We start from the raw sequence: 16,850 nt of genomic DNA on the forward strand, positions 1-16,850 counted from the left end.
CTGTTAGAAGATCTGAACATTTCTACAATATCCAAGTTCAATAACCTGATAATTCACATTTTCCGTCAATAAAGCCCAAACCACTGACCTATTGATAGCTCAGTGACCGGTGTTTGACACCGTACATGATGTAACATCTGCTAGCTTTCACCCAACCCTATAACACAAAATCAAATCCTTTGTTCAGTTCAATGCTGACGTCAATGAAGAGAAGAAAAGTTGCATACGAGCTACATTAAAATCAATTCCATCTCTCATTACGTTCAATTAATGGTTTAGCTTTTATATTTACTTGTTTGATTTTTATTTTTAAAAATCAACACATGTGAATAATTTATATAAACACGATCATTAACTTTATTTAAACATAAAAATACGGCCTGTTTGTTATTATTATAAAAAGGGGGAGGGGGGCGCCAACATCAAGTTCCTGTTTTACAAGGTGAACATTTTTTCCCCTTATCCTGTAATAACGTTATGCTTATGGGGTTTTCCCTATTCATCCGCCCAGACTCCCTTTCATCTTTCTATGTAAATCTGGGTAGCCATTGCGACAGACGGCGTTAGGCGATTCACCGCGGGGGGAAAATCGTAGCCCTTCATTAGAAGACCAGATACAAGGCTAAGATAAGGATTGGCGGTGGGGGACAGTAATGAAATACCGCTTTGAGATGCTGGCTGCCTGATTGCGTTTTGAAAGGAGGACGCTTTGATGTTTCACACTGGCATTGCGTCAAATCAAAATCAAAAGTTGACGTTGAAGATCAGAGTCGTGTCCCTGAATCGGAATGGCCCAGGGTAGCGGCGAAATACCATTATACATACATATACACAAATACACATAACACATAGTAATGTGTAAAAAGTGAAGTTCTCATTTTGAGAAGATGAAGTGTAGTTTGTATGTTTCTTGACCTCGGCATACGAGGGGATGGTGTGGTCAGCACTATGCTCAACCGCATTACTTTCTCCAACTTGAGCCAGGCATCCATCAGAGCTGAGTGGACTCTGTCCCTAGACGTGACCGAGATATCCGAACTCGAGACATTCGGGCTAGCAGCCGAATGCTCTGCCACTCGACCACGCAATTTCTTATTTCTCAAAGGCGGCTGGGCATAGTGGCGAGGTCTCTGAACCAAATGAACCTTTCTCCATCTATACATACATACAGTTATATATATACATACATATATATGCATACAGTATGTGTGGTTGCCTATATAAACCTACCATGAATCTAGTAAATGTTTGTATATGTGTAACCTAAACTGTAGTGGTCATTCTTTGTACGTGGGGATGTCGTATTATAATAATTTTATTTAAAAAAAAACAAGATGGCGCCGTTGACGTCACGAGGAGCGACAACCTATCAACGTAATCCCATTCCCAAGTCTTTCCTATTAAGTCAAGCAGACGAAGCCGATCGATGACGCGGAGGTAGGAAAGAGATGGCTAGTCTTGTTTTCTAGTGTACATGATGGAGAGAAGAAAGAGAATTTCATTACACACTGTCCGTTCAAGGATAGAAGGGGTCAGATTAATGGGCTCCCTCTTTACATAGGTGAGCCCTTGGTCAGTGTTAACGCACGCGATGGACTTGATACCAGTAACTCGTTTTACTGGTGGTCTTCGCCTCAACTTTTTAATTCTCGAATTTATATGGGGTTACTAAGTCCTGATATTATCTCGTGTACTGCGAATGTGTACTTTTTCGGGTTCTTTGTCACGTATATTTCAAGGGAGGGGGTTTTCTCTAAGAGATTTGTGTGTTTCGTAACTGACTACAACTATCGCATGAAACCAAAAAATAAATTTGTTTAAATATGTAATTTTATCTTAACAAGAAGGACAGATATAGTTTTTTTGGTAATGGATCATATCGTGTATCTTCCTTATTTTATTTTGTCTTTGCCTCTGCCGTCTTAAATTTTTCTTTATGTTAAAATAAACGTACATAATACATACTTCTTGAAACAAATTGAAGAAAGTGAAGCTGTATATTAGTACACGACACAGAAGGGCTGGATATGGCCCGCTGACTTCTGTGCTGCCGAGCACTAGTGTGAAACACAATTTTAAAATGGCTTGTTTTCCCGTTTTGGTTCATCTAAATCAAGAAACTTTGTTCTTTCTTTGTGTTGTCAATGTCAGCAAATAAGTACGTCTAGAGCGGCCGCAAGCACTGTTACAACTAACACACCTTTTTCAGCTAATGTACTGCTGATATCGTACCCGAAATCAATGTGCACCTGCCGTTTCAATAATATCCCGAGTATGATTCACTTCACACAGGTGTAAAACATAGTCCGTCAGCTCATCCTCTATGGCGGGCACACGGCGATTTTTTTTATCAAAACGTCAGTCAAGGTACTCAGCAGCTAGGTCTGTTGATGCAAGCAGTGTTTGGGTTCATTGACTATAAAATTAATTACTGACCAGCGGCGTATCTCAATGTTAATCAAGGGGAGGGCTGGCGATGACTAGGAGAAAAAAAATACTAATAAAAGTACACAGGGAGAATATTTTAACCCGTTTTAATTTATTTGAACAAAGAATATTATGCCTACACTGTGTGTTTATGGTAGAGTTTGATTTATTTTTATGTTTAAGTTTAAAATATTGTTTGCTACATCTATTTAGGTCAGTCCAAGACTGAAAGTAATGAGTTCTTACCGACTGACCCACATATCACTTCCGGGTCTGAAGCCTTTGTGCAGGGGTGGAGGCTGGAGTAGTATAGAAACTAATTCCGGCCTTAGATTAGTAATCTTAAAATGTTAGTAATGGATTGCTGGACTGAAATATTTAGTGTTTGGTGAATATTGATGACGCAGTGTTGATATTTTAAAGTAGTTATGCTGGTCCATTGCTGATTGTAAAGACGGAAAGAACGGTTCGATATCTATTTTATATTATGCCATTTAGAATGATAGTTTGAGATCCAATATGTGCATTAAAGTCTGCTCTAAAAATAAAACGCGCCATTCAATGAATCCATGAAAGTTTCTATACAAAGTAAGCGCAAATGATTGCTTAAAATACTACACAAGCCATTGTTTTCTAGTCAAAGAACGTGTCGATAAATACAAATCTTAGCCTAAAATATTTTGACTGTAAGACGACCATTTTCCTATTTTCTTACGTTTTTTTACGTCACTCCCTCCCCTTAGCCTAATGTATCCAATAAAACCATCGGCACTAAAACTCACTAACTTGTCTCCACTATTTCAACCACTAGCTTCTAAAGCAGCATCTAATCTATTCGACTGTACTTAGCCTATTAAAATGTTTCCATGCCGCATTGTTTAACTTGCCCACACTATTTCCATTACTAGTTAATTTGCCTATACTATTACAGTTTTTCCATACCGCATTGCCTAACTTGCCCACTCTATTTCAACCACTAGCTTCTATATCAGCATCTAATCTATTCGACTGTACTTAGCCTATTAAAATGTTTCCATACCGCATTGTCTTAACTTGCCTAAACTACTTCCACCACTAGTTAATTTTCCTATACTATTACAGTTTTTCCATACCGCACTGCTTAAGTTGTCTACACTATCTCAACCACTAGCTTCTATAGCAGCATCTAATCTATTCGACTGTACTTAGCTACAGAGACGACTTATCTGTAAAGCTGCCCAGACGGTAATAATTTGGCCGATAACATTTCCGTAGACATTTTTTCTTTCTTGGCTCCTCGTTTAACTCCAAGACATAGATGTCATAGTTTCGATGTTACAAGTTACATTCTATGATTCTTCGTTTAAGACTTTACATGGAAGATCTATAGCTTCGGTCGTGCATGTTCCCTTGCAGGATTCTTTGTTTAACTCTAACGGTGATCGGATGAAATGGAAGGAAATAGTGGAGGCCCTATGTGCCATTAGGAGCAAAGAGAACTAAGTCAAGTCGTTAGGTGGTATAGATCTATAGTTTATGTGTTATATGTTACACTGCAGGACCAATCTAAAATTCCAACGTTCGTCTTGTTTGGCAGGGGCGAAATAGGTTTTCTTATTACATCGTTTATAGTAAAGGTCACTTTTTATTTAGCCTTCCCTAAGTATTCGTGTAACACAAGTTTATCCTCTCAATCAGTTGTAAATACTCTAACAGACTACAGGTAAAAGATCATCATAACCTTTTCCTGTTTCTGTTTAAGACACACGGCGCAGATAAAGTAGAGTTTGTCTGTTTCAGTGATCTCGGCATACAGGGGGATAGTGCAGTCTCCGCTACGCCAAGACGCCTTTGTTTCCCTGCTGTTACAGAGCCCCAGAATTCAGGGACTTCCTAAACATATAATTTTATATCTTTGTATTTATCAGAGGCGGGGGTCGCGGACCGTACCGGGTGACACCATTTGGGGGGGGGGGTGACTCAAAGACAAAAAATTGCAAGATAAATAGAATAAATGGTTTTTTTTCCCTTCAATGAATGGTTAATTAGAGTAAAAAGATGATTAAAGGACATAATGACGACTCCCACAAGGGTAGGGGGTGACACCATGACGTAAACATGCAAACTATAGAGAATACAATGCTACATCCAGCTGTATTAACAATCGACTATCTATAAACAGCGTTAGTATTAAATGTGAACACATCAAAGGTTTTTTTACCTGGGGGAGGGGGGGGGGTGGAGGGGGGCACCAACTGCAACATTTGTAGAGAAAAAAAAGGTGGGGGGGATGACACCATGATCTGCCGCACTGGGTGACACCCCACCTAGCGACGCCAACTGTATATATAATCGTGTTAATTAACTTTAAATTAATATATAAGAATGTTACAATTTTTTTAACAATGTATCTAACAATCTATACAACAGTGAGCGGACTATTGCTTTACATCCGTTTTGTAATCGTGTTTTGAACATTAAAAAAAAATACCACCAGTTCTTGACCTATTGTCCTACTTCCTTTCAGTATCTTGCGAACTTGATATGATAACACTTTTTGAATGTCATTCTCTTGTTGAGCACATTGGGATATTATCTAATAACACATATTTTATTCATGTTCCCTTTATTAAACATTCTATGCATGTTCCTTTTATTAGAAATTCTATTCATGTCCCCTTTATTAAATATCGTATACCAGTACTATTAGGCGACCAACCTGTCTAAAATCGCAGGTAAAATCGACAATGTGTAAGGTTTAAAAACTGAACTTCTAGTTCAACTCTACAATCACCTTGATGTCTAATCGAAGAATATCAATTTTTTAATGACTCCACGGGCTTTCTTATTAATATAAAAAAATCAAAACAAGTAATTATTATTTCTTTGTTTATACCGTGTGGTGAAGGGGTGGGGGTAGATTGTAATAGAGATAGTCAGACACCACACCGGCTGTCACATACATATCGACTAATTTTTTTTTTATGTTAGGTACTGTTGTGTGGGACATACTTTACCCCACGACCTAGAGAATACTATATGTTGTTTTCTAATACTGCGGTAGGTTTAATTTAAAAAGTCAGCTTTTAACAACCTTAACCCTACTCCTGTTTCTTTATGGTTTTTTATTTGTGCGTTTTTCGCTATTTTTAGACACCCCCCCCCCCCCCCCCCCCCCAGCCACGTACCCTTCCCCCTTAAAAAAATATCACCACGCCCCATCTAGCGAGTGTTCATTGTGTGATGTAATTTAACCTCCAGCTAAATATTATTTTATTTTCCACCTCATATTCAAACATCAAACAGACGTTCAGCCAGCCGTGGAGGCTGACTAATACGATCGCTTATTCATTTGCCTTGCTGAGTGTTAGGTCATGTCAATATGTTTTGTATCCAAAATCGAGCACATCCTTTTTTTAGCCGCAGCGATTGCTGTGGACTTTAGCAGCACAACACAGCCCCGTAACCAGATCAAGGCCACCGTGTTGTAACGCCTGCCGTGTGTGTAATCGTGCCACGATGAGATAAACCTTTGTCCTTTTGCTGTGATAACGTCCCCTGTTTCTTAATACCGGTAATGGCCTTGCATCTGTACCGCCTAACACATTCCTGCCAATCAAAGAAATCTCGAGAAACGGTTTTTTAAATATATTTTTTCTGCCCACAATTATATTTGGCTTTCGTTATGTAGGCCACCATTTTTGTTGTTTACGTCACAAGGTGACTCCCAACTTGATTTACGTTGTATTACTGCTACATACCAGGATCATCTGATAGTGTTGTCTCATAAAAAACAATCTATTTTTTTTTATCATTATAATTACTTTGTTGCATCTGATCTTTATAAAAAAGAAACAAAAAATATTATTATAACGATATTGTCTTTTTGTTAGATTTCTTCCTACTAGAAAGTCATTTTGGTTATTTCTAAACAGTTGCTTTGAAATAAAAACCCTCTTATTTAAATTTTAATCTTTGTAAACATTTTAGTTGGTAATCAGTTTAGATACCATTTAAGTTGTAGAGTACCATTATGTTACCCAAATTATTTAACGTAATGAGTATGTCTATTCTTATTCTATAACACTGATTATTAACACAGTTCTGACCATGTTTCCCACAGGGGGAAAGGGGAGGGGAAAGTTGTCCTTATGTGACATCAGGTAATTGAACCACTCCTCCCACACCCCTCCCCTCCCACACCCCTCCCCCATTGTCACACTGTCACAAATACTATTATCTATCCCTTCTCCTATGATACAGGCATTATTATGATGTGACTTCATGTAATTGAACTGCTCCCCCACCCCTTCCACACCCCTCCCCTCCCACACCCCTCCCCTCCCACACCCCTCCCCCATTGTCACACTGTCACAAATACTATTATCTATCCCTTCTCCTATGATACAGGCATTATTATGATGTGACTTCATGTAATTGAACTGCTCCCCCACCCCTTCCACACCCCTCCCCCATTGACACTGTCACAAAACCAGGATCTATCCCCCCCCCCCCCCTCCTATGACACAGAATTATTATGATGAAAACATTTTTTTTTCATCCTGCAGGTGTATATTTTCTGGTAAAAAAAAAAATTCAGCTACATTAGATAATTCCCCCCCCCCTCCCCCCTCCAAAGTATCATGTCTATAACCTTCCCTTAGGTGTGTTAAGCATATCCTAAATACATTTCAAGGGATTTTTAAAATGGGAAATACATTTTTTTGTGTTTAAATTTCAATTAACCAGTGTAAAGGGGTGGCTTACACAAATTCTATCCAGGCTTATGGCCTGGATCAAACAAGAAAAATGGATGTGATAATGAGTTTAAAGATTAAATTCACCAAGATGAAAATATGCAGGCCAGGGATTAAATAGTGTCAAAGAAATCTAGCAGTTTAAAATTTTATTCTTAATTAATTTTTTTTTAAACTGCAAACCCAAGGTATACAAATAATTTAATTTTCTAATTAAGTTTCTGCTGCTGAAAAATGATATTCTATTTAATTTTTTTCAATTTAAAAATGACATAGATGATATATCATTAATATGAAACTGAGTGTTGCAATGCTAGGGGTGGGGAGGGGGTAGACAGATCTCAAATAACTAGTTTAACTGCCTGGTTAAGATGTGAAGAAATTTGAGCAGTTCATTAATGTGTGGATGATGTAGAAAAAAAATACAAAAATCATAAAAAAATTAACTAAAGATTGATAGAAGGATTTAAAATAATTTTTTAACTGCTAAACTAAGTTCAACTTAGCTCTGACTAGTATTTTCTAATTTCTTTAAGTTATGTTTTTATGTGAGCTTAAACTCACTCTTTTTTTTAAAGTTTAATTAGACCTTTAATTAATTATATTTTTTAATCCATTTCTTTTTACATTTTGCTTGAAAATCTCTTTATGAGACAATTTAGACCTTGATTTGAAAGTATTTATGTAGAGAATATCACTGGTGACATTCTGTTTGATATTATTATGTTGTTTATTAAACAGAGCTTTGAAATAATTTATGTAAAAAATATCATTGGTAACATCATGTTAGATATTATAATGTTGTATATACAACAGAACTTTGAAATAATTTAGATAGAGAATATCATTGGTAACATCATATTTGTTAATACTGTTCATAAAACAGAACTTTGAAATAATTTATGTAGAAAATATCATTGGTAACATCGAGTTTGATATTGATATTGATATTGCTGTTCATAAAACAGAACTTTGAAATAATTAATGTAGAGAATATCATTGGTAACATCGTGGTTGATATTATAATACTGTTCATAAAACAGAACTTTGAAATAATTTAGGTAGAGAATATCATTGGTAACATTGTGTTTGATATTCTAATGTTGTACAAGAAACAGAACTTTATTTTACACGACTGAGTTTGAATTAGCTGACTCACATGAAATATTAAGCTTCATTACACTTGAGTTTACTGCCTTAGTATTTCTTCCACTGTATAACTTTAATCACAGCTGTGTTACTTGCTACTTTAAAGTGTCATAGAAAGGAGATTACTTTGTTAAATTTACCCTCTTACTTTGATGATGGTTCATTTGATGCACTTTGAATATTACTTGGGTGTTCTATATGTGTGTTACTTAAGTAAAACTGTTACTTGTATGACCCATATTTTGAATGTTACTTGGCTGTCATAATCCAATGATGCGTTACTTAGGTAAAGCTGTTTTTAAAAATGTGTTACTTAAATACAATTGTTATTTGTGTGTTCCATTCTAAAGAGGAGTTACTTAAGTAAACCTGACAGTTACTTGAGTGTCCCCAATAGGTATAGTTTAAGTCAACTGACTGTTACTTTAAAGTTTCACATTAAAGCCGTGTTACTTAAGTAAACCTGACTGTTACTTTGGTGTCCCACACACACAAAAAAGTTAGCTAAGTAAACCTGATTGTTACTTTGGTGTTGGCCACAAAAACAAGTTACTTAAGTAAACCTAACTTGGGTGCCTCACAGAAAAAATAAGTTACAAAAGTAAACCTATTACTGGGGAGCCTACACTACAAATGAGTTACCTAAGTAAACCTGACTGTCACTTGGGTGTCCCACACCAGAGCTGTGTTACTGAAGTCAACTTGACTGAATTGATGGTGTGATATTTGAGTCAGGCAACACCAGCCCAGTCAGCAGTTACCTGTGTAGTGTAACTGCACATAGCTATGACATTATCTGGCCCACTGCTCTCTTAAAGCTTTAGAATGGATTCTCTGTGTGTGCTGTATGGCTTAGAATGTCTTAGAAATGTTACAGGGGACATTACTCTGCTGAAACTTGGGCAGGGGGGACGACCTTGACGTATGGTAAAACATGTGTCTTAATTTTTTTATCTGCTGTAAAAATAGAACCGATATCTTTGCTTGATTTGTTAAAAGTGATATTTCTCTAATTCTTTATGTTGACAAGGATTCGTGTGAAATTTAAATTCTTGTGGTGTAAAACAACTTAGCAAGATTTAACAAGAATTTCGAAGATTATTTAGGATTTACATGTCATAATATTTTAGCAAAACTTCATAAATGTTGACAAAATTATGAAGGCTAAAGATTACCTTTAAATTAAGTTTTAAATTTGTCATAATTTCTAAAAGTGAACATCAATACATTTACTGTGTTTTAAACTGCCTAGAAAGATAGCATATATATTTTAGTTAACCAATAGTTACATAATATAACACTTGATTACATAGTATTTCACATTGAGAATGCTGCTGTATTTGTAAATACAAGTAACACATATCTATTTTTGGTTTAGGCCTTCTTACTCTCATCTTAACTTAGGAAGTTTATCAAACCATCTTACCAGTTTGATTCCCTGCAGCTTTTGACTTCAGTTTTTCTTAAAACCAGCATCACATTAAGATTGTATCTACCTGATAGCTAACTCAAGTGCTTTATTCAACTGTTTTAACTTTAATGGTTCTTCAACATTTTTGTCTCACTCTCTGTATATTGACACTAAAAATAAAAATAGTAATCCATCTTAACCTGAGTATTTTTTTTAAGCTGATTGTAAATTTGGCAGTGTATGTATTTTTATTGATCACCCTTCTAGTACTTGATGCTCATTTTTTTTTTTTTTATTTCAGATGACATCATGTAGTTGATGTGTCTACAGCAGATTGATCTGGTATTGTCTTGGTGGATTACTGTGTAAGACAACTCAGTCAAGATTTCTAAAATAAAACGTCAACCCAAGGTCAGTTAGTTCACTGGGGTCATATTGGTGTTGATTTTTTAAACGACCATTTACTTTTAGATTTTTTTAGATTTTGTAAACTTACTATTGTTTAAATCATGGTACTATTAATCCCTTGTATGTAATCAAGCCAATTTTTTCTAATAACATTGAAATCTTTGTACAATTACTCATTAACCAGTTAAATGTAATCCAACCTTATTTTTCTCTAGTATTACTTTCTTTACCCAGGCACTAACCCCAACCATAGCCCTAACCATTATACTGATCTCAGGTCTGAACCTAACCTTATTCCAAGTCAGAGCACTTACAGATATGCAACATTGGGAGACTAGTATCCTGCTGGTGGTTTTACACAACCAAAATCTGTTATATATGGTTACCATACTACTTGTTGGTTCTGCCTAGATTTAGGCATGCACCTTGGGTCTTGTCCAAAATAAGCCCCACAACCAATGCGAAGTTTAGCCCCACCAATTGTGAGCTATTTCAGATGTTTACGCATTTAAATTTTTAAACGCACGCCAAAAAAACAACTTATCCGCCTTTAGGTTTAGGGTTGTTGTTAGGGTTAAAGGAACCAAAATACAGGCTTTCTCGTGCAAATTATTTATGACGTGTCCCAATCCCACCCTCTTCAGTAAAATCCTATGGTACGCGTTTTATATCCACTTTTAATAATGTTTTTTGGGTGGTAGGAGTTAACATTTTGGCGTTCCTTATCTGGACATGATCCCAAGGCACATGGGGCAGATGAAGTAGAGTTCATCTGCTTCAGAGGCCTCGGCATATGAATGGATAGTGCTGTCTGGGCTATGCCCAGCTGCCTTTGTTTCCCTAACATAAGTTAGGTACCCACCAGAGTTGGGTGGACTCAGGGACATTCCACTGATTTGAACCTGGATTCGAACTCAAAACTCTCTGCGTGGCAATGTAGCTCTTTACCGCTAGGCCACACCGTCCCATGCACATAGCCATCTATATTCCATTTATTAATCATAATCGGTGTTGTAATTATTGGAGCCACTCTATTGCATAAAAGCTGATGTTAAAAATATTTAATAACTACCACACAACTGATGCTGTTAATATAATTTGTTCTCTAGAGAAAAATGAATAAACTTTGTAGTTTTGTAATTGTCCAACTCTCACTAGTGTTGATTGTAATGTGTGTAACTCTTGAGTGTGAAAGTTAGATTTGATGACTGTACCAGATTTTGTTTCTCTGAACAATTGGCCAGCTTGGCTGTATAATGTGTGTAACTCTTGAGTGTGAAAGTTAGATTTGGTGACTGTACCAGATTTTGTTTCTCTGGACAATTGGCCAGCTTGGCTGTTTAATGTGTGTAACTCTGGAGTGTGAAAGTTAGATTTGATGACTGTACCAGATTTTGTTTCTCTGGACAATTGGCCAGCTTGGCTGTATAATGTGTGTAACTCTTTAGTGTAAAAGTTAAATTTGGTGAAGATTTGGTGACTGTACCAGATTTAGTTTCTCTGAACAATTGGCCAGTTTGGCTGTTTAATGATTTCGTGTTCCTCTTTCCCAGAGAGTTCGCCTTAGTGCAAGCACTAATGGTGATGGCGGCCATGGACTCTGACGATTCCTTGGGGGTGAGTTCTTTTATTTGTTATCTCTGGTGTGTTGGATGGAGGGGGTGGGGGGGGGGGGGTGAATCGTCTGGCGGACTGAGAAACGAATCTTGGATGGTGGAAAAATCTTGGGTGGTGGAGGAATATTAATTGATGTACGAATCTTGGGTGGTGACGTAATATTGAGTGATGGATAATAGCTACGTCTAATCTCTGTCATCTCGATTATCTGTAAGACCAATGGCACAGTTCCCGGCCATGAAATCTAAGTATAAACTTAGATTTTTTTAAACACCATTTACTCACGTGCATTTTTTGAGCAGGGGTTTGTCTGTTTTCCAGTTCAAGCTTGGTATAGTCTAAAAACAACTGGCTATGTGGATATTGTAAGGAAAACGTTTTTTTTAAAGTGAAAAACAAATTATCACGACACAGCTGGCTACTGGGTGTCTTCATTTCATATGGCCTGCGTGTGTGTGATTCAATTCTTCTAGAATGTTCGCCTTGTAGGGGAGTGTTATCAGGGGAGACGATTGGATCTTGTCTGCAAGATTTCTGGGGCATGAGGGAGGGAATACTACCGAGGGGTGGGGACAATTGTCAGGAGGGGGGTGTGGAGACAATTGTCGATGTATAGGTCTGATGACAAGTGGTGGGGACCACTACCGAGGGATGGGGGACATTTGTCAGGTGGGGGGTGTGGAGACTTCTTCTTCTTCGTTCTTAATTATTAGTGTTGAAGGGGATCGAGATTTATCTGCCAGTGGGTTTGAACTCGAGACTGTTCGAATGTAACCATGAACTTTTTGCCGACTCGACCACGCCTCCAACACAATTAAGCGTTACGTGTCAACTGGTTTTGCGCCATTGAGGCCATTGACTCCGATTTCAGCCTGCTTTTCTTTTTGGATTTGCTTCCATAGCCTTTGTCCAACCAAGAACAAACTACAAGGCAGCAGTTGTTTAATTTTGGAGTTGTCTCTCCTAGAAGAGTGGCTGTCCCCAGCTAACGAGCCTCATCTGCCCGAGGGTTCGAACTCGAGACTTTTCGGTTTACCGACTCGACCACGCCGACCCCCGGTGTGGAGACAATTGTCGATGTATAGGTCTAATGACAAGGGGTGGTGACCACTACCGAGGGGTCGGGATAATGCCGATGACTGGGAATAGCTGCTGAAACGTGGGGATAAGATTTGGGAGAGGACGACAAATACATTTGGGACTATTGCTGCTATTTGTTTTTTTTTTCCTTAAATGTATAATTTGTTTTAGGAATGTAGTATTCTTAAAAATATATACTTTGAGGAATGTACTAGCGTTTTGCTAGATTTTTTATTTAAGCGTATACTTTGATCGCGGAATGTAGTACCGTTGTTGCTAGATTTTTTATTTAAGCGTATACTTTGATCGCGGAATGTAGTACCGTTGTTGCTAGATTTTTTATTTAAGCGTATACTTTGATCGCGGAATGTAGTACCGTTGTTGCTAGCGTTTTCCCCATGCATACTTTAAGCGCTGTTTCTTCCTCCTCTCCACGCTGGTGTAGCCGAGGTTCGAGCTGATGCAGTGCATGCCAACTCTATTCCTTTTCTCACCTGTCGGGCCATCCTCGTGTCAAGGGCATGGGTCTTCACGCAAGCCATGTTCTAAATTAGCCAGTTAACATTCTTAAGACGGCTAATACCCCACAGCTTTACGTAACTTGAAGAACACATTAAAATGCATGTTTTGTGAATTTACCTTTAGATTGGTTAAGGTAAATGAAATACGAATTTTTTTATACTTAGTAACAGAATCCGACCTGAAGCGGAATTTTTTTTTTTTATTGAACCCAGTTTAAATTGAATTGGAATGAATTTTAACTTAACTATTGAACTTTGAAAACTGAAACAGATCAGTTATGGGTTTTTGTTTTTTAAATATCCGCAAGAATATATTCTACATAAGGGTTTGGTCCAAGTTATATTATATTTGAATTGATTTTAACTTGATTAACTAATGAACTATGAAAACTTATAATAGAACAATTCTTCTTCTTCTTCTTCTTCGTTCTTAATTTTTAGTGTTGGGAGGGATCGAGCCTTATCTGCCAGAGGGTTTGAACTCGAGACTTTTTTTCGAATTTATCAACCATGAGCTTTTGCCGACTCGACCATGAATAGAACAATAAATAAAATGGTTTTGAAAAATACTTCGACCCGAACATGTTAAGCAAGCTGCCTGATCTAAGTTTATATTCGGTTTGATTATAAGTGTCTCTTTAGTGAAGAATGAAAATGGAAACTGTTGTAAACGTTAGTTTTAAAAAATCGATCCCCTTCCACATGTCCTGGAGACATCTAAAGACACGCAGTTTTTGTTGTTTAGTGGGGACCACCGCCGATGCTAATGGCCAACATCCCCACTGTTTCTTACTCGCGGCATCCTCGGCCTGAGATGCAATGCTCAGCCCGAGACTCATAAAAACAAAATTAGCTCCTGGCTCCACAGTGCAAACAGCGTCACCTGCTGGTGGAAAAATAACCGCTAGAGCGCTAGTCGTAGGAGAAAATAAAATTACGGCTAAACTGCTAGTCGTTGGAGAGAAAACATTACGGTTAAACCTCTAGTTTTAGGGGAGAAAAATAACGTTTAAACCGCTAGTTTTAGGAGAAAACTGCTAGTCTGTAAAGAAAAAAATAGCTGTTAAACCGCTAGTCAGTTAAAAAAAAATGTTTAAACCGCTAGTCGGTAAAAAAAAAATAACGGTTAAACTGCTAGTCGAGAAAGAAAAAATAACGGTTAAACTGCTAGCCGTAGTAGAAAAAAAATAACGGTTAAACCACTGCTCATTAGAGACAACATAACGGTTAAACCGCTAGTCTTCGGAGAAAAATTAACTGTTTAAAATTAGTTGTAGAAAAAAAAACCCGTTAAAACGCTAATCGTTGGAAAAAATTAACGGGTAAAGTGCTAGTCTTGGTATAAAAAAAAATAACGTTACATTGTTTTTGTAGAAGAGTGTAAACGTTACATTTTTTCGCTTGAGAAAAAAACGCTACATTGTTCGTTGCAGTAAAAAAATGCTACATTGTTTGTTTGAGAAAATATAACCGTTACATGCATCATCGTTGGAGGTGAAAATAACAGAGCGTCAGACGTATGAAGAAAAAAAAATCGTTAGAAGAAAAAAACACACCAAAAAAGTACTAAAGCACCAGAAGAAATGTTGTAACAACAGGCCAGAAAAGCATTAGCACTTGATGTGTGTGTAGCAGGCGTCAGTTCATGAATCGCTCTCATTACGGCATGAATACTCGGGGAAATCCCGCGCTAGACATGGATTAGATTTTGTCGAGCACAGGAAGGAACGCAAGTCAGGGCGTAGAGTTTGACAGTTGAGATACTTCCGTCGCCTCGTCCTCTGTCCTCGGTCTTCAATATTTCAACTTAATGATCGATACATAATTAGCGTGTGTTCGCGGAAGAATCGTTGTGTGTTACGCTTGGTTGGATTTAGAATCACCAGATTAATGTATTGATTACGCTATTTTGTTTAACGAATTAAACATTGTGTGTTTTTTTGTGTGTGATTTTTTAGTTAATGGGGTTGTAGCTGGTTAATGCGTTAATGCCACTACAACAGGTTTAATAGAGAGGAGTCGCCAGTTGCTAATTAAGATATAGGGGCGAGATGTACCTTGAACGCATGTTTAATTATTGGGGATGTATGTTAATTGTGTTCATCTGTTCATTAGCGTGATGAAAGGTTCATTTATTTTGTTCAGTGACGTTAAGCATTTAATTACATGGCTGTAATTTCTGCCTGAAGAAGGCCTCTAGATTCTTGGTTTTTGTATAAGGCGTGGTAGGACAATACAGTATAGTATAGTAGCTTGGGATGGGGTTAAGATCAGGGTATTGTCAGGGTTAGGGGTAATGTTCGCTTCCATAGTACTTTCAGCGTTTTTACTAGTCCCTGATTCTTTACTCGATATTCGTGTCTGAACCTTGGCTGTCCAATAGTTGAGAATATTCCGGATGGTATGTCTATAGACTAGGTGATTCCATCCACCCTGTGTGTCTATAGACTGGGTGGATCCACCTACCCTGTGTGTCTCTAGACTGGGTGGTTCCTGACCTGTTTACTCACTAGATTTGACGCTGACCGTGTCTTAAGATAACATCTGTTATCCCGTGCGTTTAAAATACCCCTGCTGCAATTTGGCTGCAATACATTTATCAAGCTCTTAAGGATTCATTGAATTAAGTTATGGAAATTGTTATTATTTTAAAAAAAAATATTTAGATTATTTTTTATCAATGTTAGTCTTGGTACATTTCGCGGAATCGTCATTTATTGTCCGTAAGTAGCTATACACAAATTACTTACACCCTCTAAAAGTAAACAAGTACATTTTTAGATATATGTATATAGCACATGATGTAGAATAAAAGCTCTAAAGTACTATCGCATTCGAAATAGGGAAAAAATAAAATAATAAAAGGTTTTTTTTTCTTTGTTTTTTTTTTTGTGTGTGGAAAAGAACAACCACCCTCCTAGACAGATAAAAGAAACGTCTTTAATTTATTGCACTATTTCACGGTAAAATAAAACCACGGTTCGATTGTTTTTAAAAATGTGTAGCTTTTCTTATAAGTGGACTGTGTTATGCCCCGCTGCAAAAAAAAAAAAGTTTCGCATTTTTACTCAGTAAAGATTTATACTAAACTGTCAGAAAGTTGAGCTAAAGTTAGTATTGGTTTAGTGTTGTTGTTTATTGTTTTAAAAACAAAGACGCAGCATCGGAAAGACTCAGGGAGTTTGGTGATGAAACGTGACAGCACCAAACTCTTGATACGATTCATTGACTCACCAGCCTGATTTCATGAGCAACACTGCCGTGACGGTTAGCTCGTTTATCAGCAACAACCTCAGGAAAATATTTTGAATCGTAGCCAACGTGACTTGTATCATTTTTTAAAAACCCAGATTCTGTTTATCAAGGTGGGAAGGTGGGTCGTCAATAAGTTTACAGATGGAATTGGCGGGTCATAAAATCCAGGGGTAAGAAAATAAGTGTTTTTGCAGCTTAATTGTGAGGGTTTTTGCAGGCTAAATGTAATGATTTTTGCAGGCTAAA

General features: G+C 37.3%; 1 protein-coding gene across 3 annotated transcripts in view; it reads left to right on the plus strand.

Moving 5' to 3' along the window:
- The window catches only part of LOC131946853 (nuclear hormone receptor HR96), a 102,170-nt gene that overhangs the window by 22,824 nt on the left and 62,496 nt on the right, over positions 1–16,850 (plus strand). The window contains exons 1-3 of one of the 3 annotated variants that reach the window (XM_059307827.1): positions 9,213–9,239; positions 10,025–10,134; positions 11,685–11,748. In XM_059307827.1, coding sequence (XP_059163810.1) covers positions 11,710–11,748 — 39 coding nt within the window. In that variant the 5' untranslated portion in view covers positions 9,213–9,239; positions 10,025–10,134; positions 11,685–11,709. Of the gene's footprint in view, positions 1–9,212; positions 9,240–9,276; positions 9,311–10,024; positions 10,135–11,684; positions 11,749–16,850 lie in introns of those variants that run through there. The other 2 variants (XM_059307828.1, XM_059307826.1) reach the window with 2 other exon arrangements.

This window comes from Physella acuta, unplaced genomic scaffold (assembly GCF_028476545.2).
Source record: "Physella acuta isolate Inbredline_101_S28 unplaced genomic scaffold, ASM2847654v3 ptg000573l, whole genome shotgun sequence".
Classification (NCBI taxonomy): Eukaryota; Metazoa; Mollusca; class Gastropoda; family Physidae; genus Physella; species Physella acuta.